This window comes from Notamacropus eugenii, chromosome 7 (genome assembly GCF_028372415.1).
Source record: "Notamacropus eugenii isolate mMacEug1 chromosome 7, mMacEug1.pri_v2, whole genome shotgun sequence".
In the NCBI taxonomy this organism is placed as follows: Eukaryota; Metazoa; Chordata; class Mammalia; order Diprotodontia; family Macropodidae; genus Notamacropus; species Notamacropus eugenii.
Window position 1 is genome coordinate 149177964 of NC_092878.1, and position 19301 is coordinate 149197264.

Below are 19301 nucleotides of genomic sequence, written 5' to 3' on the forward strand. Positions count from 1 at the left end.
TAAAAGTCGATTTGGGTTTTTTTAAACTCAGTTTCATTGTTTGATTGTCACATCTTCTATAACGAGATAACTGACAAATCAGAATGTGATTCTAAAAAGAAATTCTTCCAAGAACCCACTTTAGGGAGTAGGGGAAATAAAGGTGAGATTAACAGCTCCATTTATATATAAATAACTGCTCCTGTCCTTAAAATAATTTACTTTTCAGAAAGTAGGTTAATCATGGCTAGCTCCACATAAATTTTTAAAGACTCTTCATTTGCTTAGCATTCAGACTGTTAATAATGACATCAGAGAAAATCCAGCTGCAGCTGTCACCTCCCTGTGTGCAGGTGACCCTGAAGAGCTGAGCTCTGTACTACAAGGGGAAAGCTTCAGGTAGGATCCTGGGAACATCTGCTCTCCAGCGCTGCTCAGGATGGACACCAATCTGGCTGAAATCCAAACAGCGGAACTTAGAATGTATCCTAGAGAGAAGAAGGAGGCAATTCTATGGGGAGTCAGTCAATAATCATTTATTCAACACTTACAGTGTGCCAGGCACCATGCCAAGTCCTAGGGAATACTCACAAAGCTCAACTCATGAAATAATTTGCTTCACAAACTTTTTTTTTTTAAATATTGAAAAGGTAAAGCCCAATTCAACATGTACAGTCCTGAGGTTAGGTTTCACTACTCATTTTTTAGTTTCACCATGGACCCAGACTGCGATCCCCACTAAAAAGAATAAGGAGAAGAGATCAAGAGACAAAAAAGCAATATAATAAACCAAGAGGGCCAACCAACGTCTTATGCCACACACGTGGATCCAGAACAGTAGACAATGCATTCAAGAGGTCGGTTATGAAACTATCCTCACAGTGGAAATGCCAGGTGTTGCATGTCAATGGTGCTGGCATTTGGAAGCCAGTCTGTTCAGTTACAACTCTCCTGGGGCACTCTCTTTCATACTATGAAAGCTTGTGAAAAAGCTTAGAGATAATGTGGTTCAAAACCCAATTTTATAGCTAAGAAAAGATGAAGAGACTTGAACAAATCACTGGGCATTTGCTACTGAGTGGTAGAAAGACTAGTATCCAGGACACCTGACTCGCTGTTCAGTACACTACCTGTTATACTGAGATTTCTTCCAGGTGCTTTTCTGATCTGTAGGATTTCTGTAGAATCAAGCCAATGCTGCCATTCTGCTTAGGTGCCCTCACAACGGAGGTAAGGATCTCAGAATATAGTTAGGCATTACTCTTGAGGGAAGACAATCACACAGGGTAACCACACCATGGCTTATAAACTCTCTTCGCGGCCCAAGTACCATAGCCAGAGTCTAGAATCTGAGACTAAGCCGTCAGACCATCCCACCCACAGCCCTCCAGAAACCCTAGATCAATCCAAAAAGATTCAGACATTTACCTGTCATCTTTGTTTATCTGGTCTCCAAATCCTACAGTATCAACAATGGTCAGTTTTAGACGTACATTGCTCTCCTGAAGCTCATAACTCCTGGCTTTTAACCGGACTCCTGGCTCATTGTGAGTAGCTGGGTCACTTTCAAACTTGGTGTTGAATAAAGTATCCATCAGTGTTGACTTACCAATGCCGGTCTCACCTGCACACACAAACAAAATGGAATCAGGCCCCTCAAATACCTTATTAACTTTACATTTACCCTAATCTATTAGGTTCTTCCTCAGAGCCCGTGTTACTTCCAGATGGGTGACTGACTTCAGGGTGTTAAACAGTAAAGATGACTCTTTAGCTCTGGAGGAACACCAAGTACTTGTAAGATGGTCTTTGGACAGTATGTGTGCACTTTACAACTCTTTACCACAATCAAGATGATAGGACCCCAGTATTTAGAGCTGGAAGGAGGGGCTTAGCAGACTAAGGGTAAACCCTCCATTTTATGGATAAGGAAATTCAAGCTCGGGCAGGTTAAATGTCAGAGCCACACTGACCTCCATTTCTTCTGACTCCAAACTTCACCTCCCTCCTCCATGCCCTGTCATGCAAATACCCTGTTTCTGTCACTTTTAAAGAAGTACATGGGTCATTATATTATATTTAAATACCTATTTTCTGACACATCTAGTGTTGTACAGTGGAATGACATTTTTCAAAACTACAAAATGTGTGCAGTTCTTTAAAGGTGAAGATCAATTCAATTTAAAAAAGCAGGTTTTAAAAGTATTTCGTAAAGAAATCACTGTCCTACACCAGAGGTCCCCTTGTACCATTTGTACAGTCCAATGAACTGAGAATGGCTTTCACATTTTAAAATATAATAAAACTTTAAAAACTGGGGGTGGAGCCAAGATAGCAGAGTACAGGCAGTAACCCAGATAAATTCTCCAAACACTTCCCTCCAAACAACTTTAAAATAACTTCTCAAATCAAATTCTGGAGCAGCAGAGCTAACAAAAGGTCAGAGTGAGACATTTTTCCAGCCTAAGACCACTTAGGAGGTTCATAGAAGGGGTCTGTGACAGTGGGGTAGGGGCCTGCCCCTAGCACAGTAATAGCTTCAGCCATGGGCCTTAGAGGCAGCCACGATAGCAGTGACAGCGACAGCAGCAGCTTCGGGAGCTCTTAGCCCAGAGATAGTGGGGAGTGGGAGCACTGGGGGAGAGCCATATAAATGACCAGAAAGAGATTAGAAGAGATTATTTGCTGGCACTGAATGAAGTTGGTGCCATTGGTAACTCTATTGCCCACACACAATTATGGGTCGCAGTTCTGGGGCTGAAAGAAGCACTATCAAGGCAACTGCAGGAGAACAGGGGCCCTGGTTAGAGTTATAGGCCCAAGAAGAGTGTTAATACTTGTGGCTGCAGGGAAGCAAGGACCTTCTTGGGTAAAGACCACAGAGCTGACCAAGTGACCATACCTCTCCTTGGGTCACACCACCTTGGAAGCACCAAAAACTTGCAGACCCCTAGAACTAGCTCTGAAAATAGCAGCACAGAAAATGCTTGAAACTTGGAACAGTGCCTCCCCAGTCCCAGGTGAGCAGAACCCAACTTTAACATAAAGTTCAAAGTAAAAAAATAAGCTGGAAAAATGAGCAAACAAAAAAAAAAGAACTTGACTATAAAAGGCTACTACAGTGGCAGGGAAAATTAAGACATAAAACCAGAAAGAAGACAATAATTTGAAAACAGCAAACTTCAAAGAAAAATACCAATTGGACCCAAGTCCAATAAGAATTCCTAGAAGAATTTAAGAGAGATAAGAGCAGGTAGGTGGTGCAATGTAGACAGTGCTGGGTGTAGAGTCAAGAAGATTTAAGTTGAAATCCAACCTCAGACACTGTGGTAGCTGTGTGACCCTAGGCAAGTCACTTCCCCCTGTTTGCCTCAGTTTCCTCATCTGTAAAATGAGCTGGAGAAGGAAATGGCAAATCACTCCAGTATCTTTGCCAAGAAAACCCCAAAAGGGGTCACAAAAAAATCAAAAAGAAGAAAATGACTAACAAAATGACTAACAACAAAGAATGATAGAGGAAAAACTGGGAAAAGAAATGAGAATGATGCCAAGAAAAGTAGGAAAAGAGAATTAACAGCTTGGTAAAAGAAGCACAAAAAAATACTGAAGAAAATAACAGCTTTAATTGGCCTAATGGAAAGAAGATACTCAAAAATTCACTGAAGAGAACTCTTAACAAGCAGAATTGGCCAAATGGACAATGAGGTACAAAAATTCACTAAAGAAAATAATTCCTTAAAAATCAGAATTGAGAATTGAAAATCAGAAGTGGAATCTAAGAACTCTACAAGACGTTAAAAAACCCCTCAATAAAACAAAGGCAAAAGAATGAAGAAAAAAAAGAAAATGTGAAATATATTTGAAAAATAACTGACATGGAAAATAGATCAAGGAGAAATCATTTTAGTTTAAGAATTATTGGACTACCTGAAAGTCATGATCAAAAAAAGAGATCAGACATAACATTTCAAGAAACTAGAAAGGGAAACTGCCTAATATCTTAGGTCCAGAGAGTAAAATAGAAATTGAAAGAATCCACCAATCACTTCTTTAAGACAGATTCCAAAATGCAAACGCCCAGGAATGTTATAGTCAAATTTCAGAACTCTCAAGGTCAAGGCAAAAATACTGCATGCAGTCAGAAAGAAACAATTCAAATATCATGGAGTCACAGGATCACACAAGATTTAGCAGCTTCCACATTAAAGGAATGTAGGACTTGAAATATGATTTCCTACAAGGCAAAAGAGCTACTATTACAACCAAGAATCACCAACCCAGTAAAAATGAATATAATCTCCCAGGGGGAAAAATGGATATTTAATGAAATGGAGAACTTTCAAGCATTCCTGATGAAAAGACCAGAGCTGAATACAAAATTTGACATTTAAATATGAGACTCAAGAGAAGCATAAAAAAAGATAAATATAGAGGAGTAATCATAAGAGACTCAATAAAGTTAAACTATTCACATTCCTATATGGGCAGATAATACATGTAACTCCTAAGAACATTCTCATTATTAAGACAGTTTGTCCACATAGGCAGAGGGTATAAGTGTAAGTCAGTTATGTTGGATGATTGCCTCTCTTATCCCCCCAAAAAGAGAGGTGCACGAGGAGAAGGGGGAAGAGAGAGGTAGGATAGGGAAAAATTTCTCACATAAAAGAGGCATGTAAGGAAGAGCTTTTATAGTGGAGGGGATAAATGGTGGGGGAGTGGCAGGTAATGCTTGAAGCTCACTCTGGAATTGGTTCAAAGAAGGTGGGCTACAGAAACCTATCTATCTTACCCAAAAGGAAATAGGAAGAGAAAGGGTTAAGAGATATGGGTGGAGGAGATAATAAAAGGGAGAAGATAAAAGGGAAGTTGGATTGAGGGGAGATTAAAGGCAACAATGGTCAGAAGCAAAACAGGCTCTTGAGGAGGGTCAGGATAAAAAGAGAAGGATTAATAGAACAAAATGGGACAAAGGGAAATAGCTACCATAACTGTGAATGTGAATGGGATGAGCTCACCCATAAAATGGAAGAAGAAGGCAGAATGCCTTAGAAGTCAGAATCCAACAATACATTGTTTACAACAGATACACTTGAAACTGCAAAGTACACACAGAGTTAAAATAAAGGACTGGTACAGAATCTGTTAGGCTTTACTTTAAGTAAAAAACGGCAGGGGGTAACAATCAATCTCAGACAAAGCAAAAGCAAAATTAGACCTAATTAAAAATAATTAAAAGAGATAATCAAGGAAACCACATTTTGCTAAAAGGTATTGTAGACAATGAAAAAAAGAAAAAATTTTTACAGTAAGTTTTTCTGACAAAGGCCTCATTTCTCAAATTATAAGAACCTGGGTCAAATTCATAAAAATAAGGTGCATTCCCCAATTGATAAATGGTCAAGGGATATGAACAGGTCAGTTTCAAAAGAAGAAAATCTAATCTATCTTTAATCATATGAAAAAAATGTTCTAAATCACTATTGCTCTGAGGTACTGCCTCACACCTATCAGAAATGACAAATGTTGGAGGGGATGAGGGAAAATAGATAGGTCCACTAATGAACTGTTGGTAGAATTGTGAACTGGTCCAACCATTCTGGAGAACAGTTTGAAATTATGCCCAAAGGGCTATATCCTTTGACTCAGAAATGCCACTAAGTCTATACCCCAAAGAGATGAGAAAAAAAGGGACCTATAAGAAAAAAAATATATTTATAGCATCCCTTTTTGTGATGTCAAAGAATTGAAAATTGAGAGGATGCTCATCAATTGGGGAATGGCTGGACAAGTTGTTGTACACGATTATGATGAGTATATATGCTATATAGTGCTATAAGAAATATGAGGGGACTGGTTTCAGAAAAAAATTTGGGAAGACCTATATGAACTGATCCAAAGTGAAGTGAGGAGAACTGGGAGGGAGATCATTGTGCACAATATTAGCATGTAATCATGATGATCAGTGGTGAAAGACTGCTCTGATCAAGACAATGTTCTAAGCAATGCAAAAGGACTAAAATGCTATCCACCCCCAGAAACAGAACTGATGGGTTCTGAGTGAGAATTCAAGTGGATTTTTTTTTTTTGCAATATGGCTAATATGGAAATGTCTAGCATGCTTTCACATATATAAGAGATATCATTTTGCTTCTTAGTGGATAGGGAAGCAGAGGGAGAGAGAGAATTTTGAACTCAATTTAAAAAGAAAAGAATGTTAAAATAAATGAATCCATAGATTTTTAAAGCAAATGAACATCATTCTTAGCTCAAGGGCTAGCCGCAGCCTGCTTTCCCCAGTAGGACAGAGTTTGCCTACCCTTGTTTTACATGATGGGAGTACAAAGATAAACGACAAATGGAAAATGGACTTTACCATCCATCGAGTAAACACTTTGGAGTTATTCTCCCCCTCTCCCTTTTGCCTGATCTCCTGACAACCAATAGGGTGGATCTGCATAAGTTTATTGTTACTGCTGCTGGTAATAATAACATAATAGCTAGAATGTATGGAGCACTTCAAGGCTTCTGAAATGCTTTACAGATGTTATTTTATTTCCTCACAACAATCTTGAGAAATATTATCATGCCAATTTTATACATGAGGAAACTGAGGCAGGTTGGCTTGTCCAGGGTCACACGGGAAGTATCTAAGACTGGATTTGAACTCCAAACTCCAGGCCCTGTGTTCTGGTACCTAGGCTGCTGAATACAGCAATGAAGGAGGACTGATGCCTATTTCTCAGCGCTCAGCACAATCCAGGACACACAATGAGTGCATGACACATGTATGTTGCCTTGCCTTGCTCAGCTTCCCTGTTGAGTCATCCGATCTGTGTGGGAGAAGCTTGAACTTCCAACCTTTGCCTCATTGACTGAGCAACTGAATACAATCTAATGTAACAGGAATTTCTTAAGAATCACCTATGAGCAAGCAAGGTGGTATAGATGGCCTTCATGGAGAGAGAGCTAGCCTTGGTGCCTATCTCTGACACAGCCTGGCTCTTTTTACTTAACTTCTTGAGACTCTAGGCACAGTTTCAGAACTACAAGCTGCAAAGAAAGTGCCAACTTAAATTAAAATAAGGAATTTCCTCACGTGCAAGTTCCCTGTCTTATACCAGTGAAATCCCAGGTCTGATCCCTAACCCAATGCCACCTATTGGCAAAGCCTAGTAAATGGTCGTGTAGTGTCTTGCTTCAACTCAAAGAACCAAATACATGCAATACATGAAGAAAATGAAGAAATCCTTAAAAAGTATCCCAGAGATTTCTGGAGGCTCTTTTCTCTTCTACAAGAACAAGGACACTGATGGGCAGTTCAATTAGGAAACAAAAATCCTAAGCATGTTAATAATAAAATGAACCCTGAAAACTGCCTAAACAGACTGTTCTTTTGAAGCAAACACATGTCAGTGTAGCTCTTCAGGAAATGCGAGTGGGAATGAATAAGTTGTATCATTATTTTAAGAGGATGGCAAAATTTATGGCAAAATGGTATCAGATTGGTTTAATTAAGAAAGACTTCACTCAGTGAAAAAATCTACCAAATGATTATGATGCCCGTACTACTTATTGTTTTCCAGTTTAAATAACCTAAAATGAAATGGAAGCAAGCAGATCTATTTCTAATCAGATGGTTGACATCATTTGCCAATAAAATTTGTTTAGAACACATCAACTCACAAGAAGAATCTATTCAGACAGATGCAATCCTAGGCTCTTATGCCAATGGATCTGGCTATTCCTTCCAGTGATTCATATCACATGACCACAACCCAGCCACATCTATGTGATCTTTGTCCATGTGTCCCCATATGCTCTCCAGGGAAGATAACAGAGGAGAAACAACATGCCGGGGATCTCCAGTTCTACTGAAATCACTAGGATCCCTATAGTGCACGTGGGCTATATGTCAGTTGCCCCTCAACTTTTGCTACACAATCAACCCATCATCTCTTCCATTGTGCTTTCTTCCCCCAAAGACAATGGTAGCAGCAACTGCTGCTACAAACCTATAGTCTTCCCTTCTCCCTGACTTATGTCACCCCAGACACATAGCTGGAGAGAAGTAGAAACAAATCAGCAATGATGTCAACTCCATTGTGTCACCAAATCTGCCTAACATAACTGACTTAACCCAATTACCTTCATCTTTGTCTAAGAAGGCTAAGGACTGAATTCATCCTCTCATTTCATGAGGGTAATCACTTTTTAAGTCAGTGACCCATGTTGAAAATATTTGAGTCAAAGAATATAAAATTTTTAAAAGAAAAGATAACATTTTTGAAAATTTTTGTGGAGAACACAGAAGCATAGCCATTTGCATTAAAACATAAATGGGGAACAATTAACAATCTGGGCATTGATTGTGAGACATAAATACATCAGTGGGTAGGAAAAACCAGTTGGGTTCAGTTTTCCTCTAAATTTCTAAACTATTTGCACTCCATTTCCATCATCTACATCACTAAATTAGACATGCTATCACAATTATGATTTGTTATCAGTATAGAAGAGCAGTTTTTATAAAAACAATCTAACTTTTCAGACATTTTTTCAAGGAAAGTTCTCTCCATACCCTAACAAGGTTCATTTTTGGACCTCAAAAAATTTTCTACCTAATCAAGAAGTCTTCAAAGGTGTAAATTCTATTTCAAATAAATACACATAATAAAAAGAGCATTTCATAGAATTCTGAAAATAATTGCTCAGTATTTTGTAGTTACAATTGTATAAGTGTAACATATATGTACTAGGTATAGTATATATATTGGCAGCTGGTGGCGGGGCAGTAGATGGAGTGCTGTTATGACCCTGGGCAAGTCACTTAACCTCTATTTGCCTCAATTTACTCAACTGTTTTAAAATGGAGCTAATAATAGCATCTATCCACAGAGATGTAGTAAGGACCAAGTGAAGTAATATTTGTAAAAGTGCCTAGCACAGAGCTTGGCACGTATGAAGTTACATAAACGTTTATTCCCTTCCCTTCCCCGTTATAGTTAACAATTTAAACAAGGAATTTCTAAATCTTTGCTAGTTTGTCAAGTGTTTATTATTTATCCAATGTAAACATGGCTGATTCAACTTTGGGACACTAGTAAATGGAAGTACAGGAGAACAGTTGGACAACAGGACCCGCACTTCCCACTTCTTATCCTAAGAGGAACTACGCTAGAAAAGTCACACTGGAAAGAACCTGGTTCTTTCCCAGGGGCCTTTGGATTCTAAGAGGGAAAATGAGCCCATCTACCATATTATTAATTATCTGACGTCCAAATAACTCACCTATGACTCTACTAAAACACAGATGGTATTTGGAGGAACCTAAACTAATAAAACTTGCTACGTGGAAAGTCTGAAATTTGCCAGTTACACAAACCCACATGGTTTTCTGACTAAGTAGACTTCAACTCAATGAAGCCCTCTCTTCCCTTTTCCAATGTCCCATTTCTCCACATCTTTTCCTAACCCCACAGAGAAAACTGAAATGTTTTATGGTTAAAATATGAAAACAATTTTAGAAATTCTGATAAAGGCAGATGTTTTATTTTCAAAAACTCTTTTTTTTTCCTTGGGTTAGGTTGGAGGACAGCAATGGCTAGTGACATTTTTTAAAGGCACATAAGCAAGTTCAAACAAACTGGATGGTTTTGAAAGTAATGTGGAAAATTTACTACATACTTTAAAAGAATAGTATGAAATAGAGGTTCATGATTTCATATAGAATCCTTTGTTGTGTTCTGTTGGAACAGCATGGAAATACACTTTTTTAGGTGCTTAATTTCAGAATAAAAATTTTTGAAAAAAAGACTTAATTGAACCAAATATATCTTGTTGTGACCTTAGGACAAAAATCAGTACACAAGGAATCAGAGGGCAAGGAATTAGAAATCATTCTTGAGATGAGTGCCTCATAAAGGCAGATTCTGAAGCCAGGAAGCTGTGCCCAGCTGAATCAATACTAGATCTTTGCTGAATATCATTTTCATACCATGCCTAAGTAAATTTCCTTTCACTGATTTAAATGGACATGGAGCTTCTCAGATTGGCCTGAGGGAGGTCTGGCCTCCTCCATTACCTGACGTAAATATTTATGTTAGGATTAGTCAAGAGAAACCCACTCCTCTTACAACTCAGGACAATGGCTTTTGGTGTTCTGAAATCAACTGAGTTTATGTTATGGGTACAGCCTTGAGGATTATTTGCTCTGCCTCTCTGTACAGGCCTGCCTGTACCAAAGTTTCAGGATGTCTGGTTTTAATGTCTTCTGTCATAAAGGAATGACCTACCTATAATCTTCTAAGAATATTTCAAATGCTTAAACCCAACAGCTATCAGTTCTATAATCTAACTCCCATAAGTCCTACCAGTTAACATCGTTTGCCATCCAACAGGCCTGTCTGTACCAAAGTTTTAGGACACCTCGTTTTAAACTCAAGCCCTTTGTTATATAGAAATTCTGTTATAAAAGAGTGACCTACAATCCTCTAAGAATATTTCAAATTCTTAAACCCAATAACTATAACCTAACTCCCCTAAGTCCTACCAGTCAACATCCATTTAAAACCTGAGGTTTAAAAATGAATCAATATAAAAATTCTTGGCTTTGCTTCTGACTCTGCTGACTTCACCACCATGAGTTAACTGCCTTCTTACCCTGGGACATTCCTCCACTATGCACATTGTCCTTCTGGGGCCTCCTTCTTCAGGCCTGAGCAGTAATACTTCATTCCTGTTCTGACTGTATTCCTTTCTCTCTGGACTTTCCCACTATGACCTGCCATCCCCTTCCTTCCTTCCCTTTTTTGCACTGTCTCCTCATTTTGAATGGTAAGCTCCTAGAGGGCAGCCACAATCTTTTTGATTATCTTTATATACCCAGTGCTTGGCATGGGGCCTGGCTCACTACATGGGAAGGGCTGAGTAATAAATGTATGTTGCCTTGTTTCACTGGCCTTGTCAGTAAATGGGGAAGTCAAAGAAATGGTTGTAATCCAAACCTATAAGATGAAAAAAAATCACCCTAAAATAGACACTGCTTGTCTTAAGCATGATAACAACCAAGGAGTCAATGTCATTGCAGCTTGTGAGGAATGTCAGCCGGCAACACTTTTTCGCAACGCAACTCTCTCCTGGTCGTTGGCTGACTATTTTTCCTGCCCTCTGGCCTCAGGCCTTTCGCCAGGACATAGTTCATTTGAAGGCCTAACTCTCTTGGCATGAGCTTTAATGGGTTGGGGGTAGAGTTGGGAAGAGGAAACTGAAGAGCCCTTGACCTTGACCTACACTCAACACGTAGCACCATAGTTGTGCCAATGAAGAACTGGGCCTTCTTCTGTATTGAATAGTTACAGTAAGACAGAGAAGGCTGGAGAGTGCCATAGGACCATTGACCTAGCTACCATCAAGCTGAACCACAGAAAGGCTCCATAGAGGGAGGAGGAAGTATGTTCGTTGGCTATTTTGGTCATATCTCTCATCATACTTTCTCTCATCCAATTCTTCATACATAAAACAACAGTAAAGCCCTAATTTGCAAAGAAGATATGAGTTTCTACTAATGAAGAAACATTGAAATTTAGATTTTAGAAGCTCATTTCCTTGATAGTTAAAACTTTGGAAATTTGGTCCTACCTAACTCCCTCATTAGATGCAGAACATATAAGTTCTTTAATGGACTATTTCTATGAGTTACTATCATTAGAAAAAAAAGATCACTTGATTACCAACCTTCTGGTGACCAAGTCTGCAAATGTAATGAGGCTGGTTCTTAGACAACAGAGGATATATAGAGGCATGCTCTATGCTTTTCCAGCTCGTTAAGACTTGCCATACATGGCTTGTATCCCACCCCTCCAAGAAGCTGATGAAACACAGGAGAAGGATTTTAATGAAGACCCTACTCATCACTCAATAGATGGCATCACTTACCAACACAGAGGATGTTAAAGCAGAACCCTTGGGATGTGGACTTGTTGACCAACTGGTCAGGAAGACTGTCAAATCCAACATGGCCAGAGAGAGATAAGTTTCGAAGGTCTTCATTCTGAAATACAAAAAGGAAATGTACAATAAATGTCGATGTACATGTATAAAGAAAAGAAGGTAATTCTTTCCATAGCCTTCTCTTTTCAGTTCATGGAAAAAAATAGAAAAGAAAAAAGAAAGAAATCCCTGGTGTTATGTTGTAGACAAAGAGTCAATAACCCTCCAGAAAAGTAGGAAGCAAAGAACTGCCTTATAAACTGGAAAAATGCAATGAAGTAGTGTTTGAGGAGTGTAGAATTTTCAAAAAAAAAGTTGTTCTTTGAATTTTATGGAATCTTAGAACAATATTATAATGATCCGTATCAATGACAATTTCCCTCCATGAACAATCCAAACCTCCACCTTCCTTGCTGGGTCTGGGATGATCATTCCCATCCCTGGAACCAGTTCTATCCTCATGTTCAAAAAAACACAGATGTGTTTTTTCTAAAGAAGAAATTCACTCCCTGTCAGAACTGATTGATAGCTACTGGCCCTTCTAATTGTGGAGATTCCAAACACCCACTGAAGCAGCATGAACAGCTGCACAGACGATCTGATTGATGCCAACTCCACACAGCCTTGCTCATGACCATTTACTCGCATCAGAGATTTGCCGCAGCCCTGTTCTTAAAAGCAGTGGCCTCCAAACTTTTTAACTCCAGGAATCTCTAAAAAAAAAATTCCACTGGTATGCAGGCATAGGGGTATGTAGGTGGCTAATATTAACAATTTTTTTTATCAATAATAATGACTAGCATTTCTACAGCACTTTAAAGTTTGCAAACTACTTAATAATCTCATTTTATCCTCACAATCACCTTGGGAGGTAGATATTATTATTTTCCCCATTTTAGAGATGAGGAATTTGAGACTAACTGATTTGCCCCAAGGTCACACAGCTACCAAGTGTCTGAGATTTGAACTCTGGTCTGCTTGACTCCAGGTCCAGTGCTCCTCCATTGTATCCCCCAGCTATGTGACCAAAGCAGCTGCTGTTGTGGGTACCCCAGCTCTCTTTCAAGTCCTAACACAGTACTGCAAGAAAACTGTCAATGAACTTTTACTAAAGCATCTATTCCATGCAGGATGGGGAGGCAGGGTGTGCAGTACAGTGGCTAAACGATGGGGAAGAAATGAGTTCAGGTCTTGGTGGGATGACTTTGAGCGATTGTTCAATTCTCTAAACAACTCCCCAAGGCTAGAAATGGTACCAAAGTTTTTATCTGGATAGGGAAAAGGAGTTCTTTATAGAGGTGCTTATATCAAGGAAATCACAGGCCTGGCCCCACTCCTGCCCCTCCTTCCTCCCAAAAAAAGGTAAGACACTGAGCTAAGAACGGAATACAAAGACATGAGAAGTCTGATCTCAAGGTGTTTATATTCTACAAGAACATGTAGTCATAGATAAATATAATAATCTGATTTTATTCTTTTCCCCACAGCACAATAATCAGTACATATTGGGTACAAAGAAATACTGTTTAATGAGGGTAACATGAATCGTACCACTTTAAGATCTATCCAGAGTTTGTGATGGTTTGCCACTTCTGGAGGTCTCTGAGGTATACATTTTCAGCTACAAAGTCCAATGCCCATGATAGTTATCAGTATTACTGCCAGCATTTAGCACAGCACTTGACACACAGTAGGTGCTCAATAAATGTTGACTGACTGACTGACCAACCATTTGCAATAGGTTTGACTTTCTGTCATTTTTCATCAGCCCCGGCCCCCAAAGAGCTAGTCCTATTACTTTCCCCTGGCAGTGTATCACACTGCCTTTGTCTTTGGAAGTCTGAAGTTTGGATAGAAGAGCAAAGCTGAGAGCTGTCTAGTTTTGATCACTTTTTAAAAAACTGGGGGGAAACCCATCGATTAAATGCTTATGGTTATCCTCTTATACAAAGACAGTCGACTTTATTCGTCTGCTTGTACATGGATAACAGATAAGTACGAGTGACATATGCAGCTCTACCAGGGAGAGATTGCAATAGGCCCTTTTTATGAACGATGATCTCGAAAAAATTCCATGATTCTATGAATAACCTGAAAAAGAACACATCGTATGAAAACACGTGGGCAGCAAGAGTCCTCCTGGTGCCCTTCCTCTTTGCAGACTCAGGGTCAATGGGACAGAAAACATCAAAGCCTGCCAAAAGTCAATAGGAGATACAAAAGTAGGGCAATTTTCACTGGACTAAATTGGCATCAAATCTGGCCTTATAGGCACACCCTGGGAGAATGCTGCTATCAAAGTCCCCAAACAGTTGACTTCCTCTCCATCTATTTCTGATGTCCCCTACCTCTCCTTCCTTAGGTACCCCCAGTGCCTCTACGGATCAGGTAATTTTAGACTATTTAGCTTGCTGTCCAAGATACGGGGCAGAGGGTTTGAGCCAGATCCATTGCTCCATCCATCAGAGCTAGACAGTAGCTGTTTTTACATCAGTCCTGAATAAGCAATCATGCAAATCATTATTTCTACCACATCATGGACTTGAAAATGTATTCCCAGATAAAATCAAACTAGGCAGGGAAGATGTGCCATCAGTATATCCCCTCCTCCTCTCCTACTTTTTCACCAACCCCCTTTGCAATTCCCAAGAGGAAAGGGGGTTCGTTACTCCAGATTCTGAACTATTATATTTTTAGATAGCCCCAATCCACCTGTTTTGGGGGGCAGGGAGGAGAGACAAGAAGAGTTAGTCATTATAATGTTGCACAAATTCCCATCTCCGAAGCTGATGCTCAGTATTTCATATCCATGCTGTTTCCAAAATAAGAGAACCCGCCCACACTCCCGCTAAGTATTTTTAAACCCATTGAAAACCACAGACAAAATGAAGGGCTACACAACGATTTGGGCTTGAAATTTTAACAAAGGAATAGCTACTAGCCTTTGGCCTTTTAAAAAAAATTATATAATTTAAAAAATGCTAGGGTTATGAGCCTGGGCGGGGGTGGAGAAGGCTGGGACAAGGGTGGGTCCAGTATCCTTTCATTTATTTCACTGTGAGAAGGAAGAAGGGAGGTTACTTCCTCCATGCTTCTAACAAAGCCAGCTTCTGTCATTTGCTGCCTCTGCCTCTAGGGTTCAAGGCTCCTTCTCCTAGTGACACCATCCTTAGGTTGAAGCAGCTTTCTCCCTTAGCACATAAATGGTTTCTCTTAAAGAGCCATTGTGGACACAGCACTTTCTCTGGGCAAGTCTTGAGTGCAACAGAAACTAGATCAGGGGTGGGGAATCTGTGGCCTGGAAGCTGCGTATGGTCTTCTAGGTCCTCAAGCACAGCCCTTTGACTGAATCCAAACTTCACAGAACAAATTCCCTTAATAAAAGGATTTGTTCTGTAAAACTTGGACTCAGTTGAAAGGCCACACTCGAGGACTTAGAAGGCTACATGTGGCCTCAGCCCCGAACTAGACTATTAACAGATGATGAGGCTATATGCCAAATAGTAAATATATAGATAATTACAGGTGCTAGAGCTGGACCGTCTTGCTTCTGTTCTTTTATTGAGAGTCTTCTGATCAGGTGCCTCTGTTTACCTAACTGAAGCCAGCCTGTTCTTCCAGCATCACTTTCTACCTCCAATCTTACTATGCTCTTAATCCAGTTTTCTTTCTGGATACTTGGGCTCTTATTTATTCATTAACAAACAGCCCATTATTTGAGTATTTTGCTTACATTCTTTATGTATAGACTTCAGCAAAGAAATAGTCTGTTACTTTACATATCTATGTGTATAGACTCTAGCAAAGCTAGCATAGACTCAGGCAAGAATGCTATCATTCAAAGGCAGGGGGGAAGGCAACAGTGAGGCCATACAAGTCCCAATATTCCCTTGGAGAAACACGAGCAAGATGGAGATGGGGTGATCCTGGCATCATCACAGCGGATTCACCAAAGACATGAAATTACTAACCCTGTCATAATAGACAAAGCACGGGATTTTGAAGGCAAAAGGCTTTGGGGAGAGGGAGAAGGAGAGGGAGAGAAACAGAGACAGAGACAGAGTCAGAGAAAGAGACAAAGAGGAGAGACAGAGAGACACACCCAGATACAGAGAAAGAGACATAGAGACAGACAGACAGATAGACACACACACACACACACACACACACACACACACACACACACACACACACACACATACCCTGCTCTCTCACAAATCTGCTGTGCTACCTTGAACAAATTATTTAACTGCTCTTGAGCTTAGATTCCTCATTTGTAAAATTAGGGAGTTGGATGAAATTATTTTAAAGGTTCCTTCTAGATTTAGCTTTGTAATTCTGTGCTTCTGTCTAGGCGTATCCTTCTCTTTGCTTTAAAAATTCCTGACCATCTTTTGAAATCCAACTAAATGCCATGTCTTTCTCCAGGAATAACTTTTCCCTTCAGACCTCAGACAGCATTTTGTTTTAAACTACTCTACCGAGTTTATGGAAAATCAAGTGTTATATTATTTATACTGATATCACCTCTCCTTGCTAAATCACATGTTGGGATTGGCTAAGAAGTTGGAGGTATCTAATCTCAAGAAGAGAAGACTCCAGGAGGACACATAACCTGTCCTTGTGGAGACAAAGAGTGACCATCATGGAGAAGAGATGACTTGTTCTGTTTGGTACCAGAGGACAGAACTAGAGGCAATGGGTAGAAGTGACAAAGAGAAGAAATGAGTTTGATAACAGGAGACATTTCCCAACCATCCATATTCTACCTATGAAGAGGTGGAATGGGCTGCCCTAGATACTGAATGTTCCATGCTTGAGGTGTTCGGAAGGAGGCCAGATGACCATGGTTGGAGGCACATTGTATAGGGATCCATTTTGGATATGAGTTAGACTGGAGGGTCACAGAGGGTCTTCTCAACTCTGCAATCCTATGATTCTGTATCCTCTCAGGACATTAACCCTCCCATCTCCCAAACACATCTCCTACCAAGAGTATGGGTGTATGGGTATGTGTGTGAAATTAGGTGGAGCCACATTATGGAGGGCCTTGAATTTCCCATGTCTAGCCAAGGACTCTATATTTCATCCTAGTTGCACAAAGGAAAGCATAGAACATTTTAAGGGAGGGCGGTGACAAGGTGAAACTTTGCTTTCGGAAAACTGTTTTGGAGCTTGCTTAGAAAGAAGAGACTGGAAGTAGAAGCACCAATTAGGAAATTATTGCAACACTGCAGGATGTGATAAAGGTCCAAACCTGAATAAAAGCACGAGTTGCTTATGGTAGAGTTCCAGGGTATGCAGCCTGATTCTACCATTTGATATCAGGGGATGCTAAGTTGACATAGAAGAGAAAGGATTGTTCCTTCCTTTTTGGAGAACATTTTGCTCTTTATTCAGGACCATGCTTACACACAATACAGAAGAGATGGTAGATGGAATGATCCAACTCAATTTAACTCCATAAATTCAAGTTCAGAAAAATTGAGAACAACACAATTTAACACAGTAAAAATCAACTGAGCTCTGTCTAGGTACAAGGTACTGGCCTGTGTGTGGGAGATAATACAAAGACAAAAATAAAGAGATAAATAAAAACCCAGACCTTGCCCTAAAAGGAATTTAAATTCCAGTAGGGGGAAAATACTACTATGCTCAAAAAATAGTAGTAGTGCAACTTTAACGGTTAGTTGGGCTCACCTCTATTCAACTGGTCTGATGCCTGAAGACGTTATTCACTTGATAATTCATTAAACTCCTAGTACATGAAAAGCATTGGGAAAGAGACAAATATATTAAGACAAGACCAGTGTTCAAGGAGCTTACAGTTCAATAATGGGAAAGACATGTATACAATTAACTACAGTACCAAAAAAAAAAAGGTGTGTGTGGGAGGGCTACAGAGATAAAATGTTGCATAAAATTTCCAATAAGGTCACAGTGTTATTAGTATTACCTAACTATTTTATATTGTTACATTTTTAAACTTAATTTTAAAAACTTAACCACTTTATACTGTTACATTGTTAACTTTTTAAAAACTTAACTAGTTTACATTTACATTGTTACAGTCCTCTAACAAAAGCAGTCGCTACATGTATTAGTTTTACTTTGTTACCAGAGACAAAGGGGGAGCAATTTGTAAATGTATTAGTTTTACTTTGTTACAAGAGACCTCTAATAAAGGATGAGCTGTTTAATTGTGTGATGTGAAAAAAACCCAAACATCTCATTAAAACTAAAAGTGGCCCCCAAAAGTGCAAAACAAGGGATGTGGATAAAGTGATATGAGAAAACTAAGGCTAGGAAAGATCACTTCACTAAGAAATAATCCCTCATGGAGGAGTTGGTACCATCTTGAAGGAGGAGAGAGACTTCAATGTAGATGGTAGGTTCTCATCAGGAAGGAAAGAGAGTCAATTCATGGAAATGCTCCAGTATGTAGTAGAGACTACATGACCTAATAGAAGAGATTAAGCAGAGAAATCTTTCTCTGTTTTATTCTTAGCTTCAACCCTATGACTCGGAGGGGTGCTCAACAATTCTTTGTTGCTCCTATTTTTCACCTATCACCTACACATCTAAACTCTCCAGCAAGTTCATAAAATCACAGACCTGGAGTTGGGAGGGACCTCAGAGGACATCTCATCTTCTCTTTTACAAATGAGGAAACTGAGGCCTAGAGAGATTAAAATAATTTGTCTAAGGTCATGCAGATAATAAGAGATGGATCCAGGGCTCAAACCCAGGTCCTCTTTCTAGAGCCAGTACTTTTTCCTCCACACATATCACCAAGTAACCTCTTAGCTCCTTTGGGGAAAAGCATTACTAAAACACCAGGATTTGTTTTATTATTGAGAATCTCTTGAGGTTTGCAATAAAGCTATCTTTTAGAAAGACAACTACATGCAAAAAAGACAGTAGAAAATAGTTATAGAAAGTAAGTTTACTCAATACCTGCATTCACTCTATATTCAGCAGTCTTGTTTTTTTTTTTAATAGTATAGAATATTGTATACAAAAGTATCAAATTTTGCCTTAACCTAATAGAAGGAGAAAATTCAACAGTAATTTGAAAATTTGGAAGGAATTACCACTTACTTTTGTAGTTCTAGTGGACTCTGTAGTCAGAGAACCTCATTCAAATCTGAACTTTGGCACTACTCGTACAACCCTGGGCAAGTGTCAATCTCTCTGGGCCTGTTTTCTTATATGTAAAATGAGTTCATCCTATTCACATCTATTTTATTCAGTCTTTCATTTTTGTTGGCATATAATTTAGCAAAAGGTTCTAAAAATTTCTCTTATTTCTTCATGTGTTGAGAGTTCTC

At 39.3% G+C, this 19301-nt stretch overlaps 1 protein-coding gene across 2 annotated transcripts in view; it reads right to left on the bottom strand.

The window, feature by feature from the left end:
* The window catches only part of SEPTIN11 (septin 11), a 126658-nt gene that overhangs the window by 38645 nt on the left and 68712 nt on the right, over positions 1-19301 (bottom strand). For both annotated transcript variants that reach the window (XM_072623886.1, XM_072623885.1), the window contains exons 2-3: positions 11917-12031; positions 1408-1603 (exon numbers count right to left, since the gene is read on the bottom strand). In XM_072623886.1, the coding sequence (XP_072479987.1) occupies positions 1408-1603; positions 11917-12031 (311 nt within the window). The remainder of the gene's footprint in view (positions 1-1407; positions 1604-11916; positions 12032-19301) is intronic.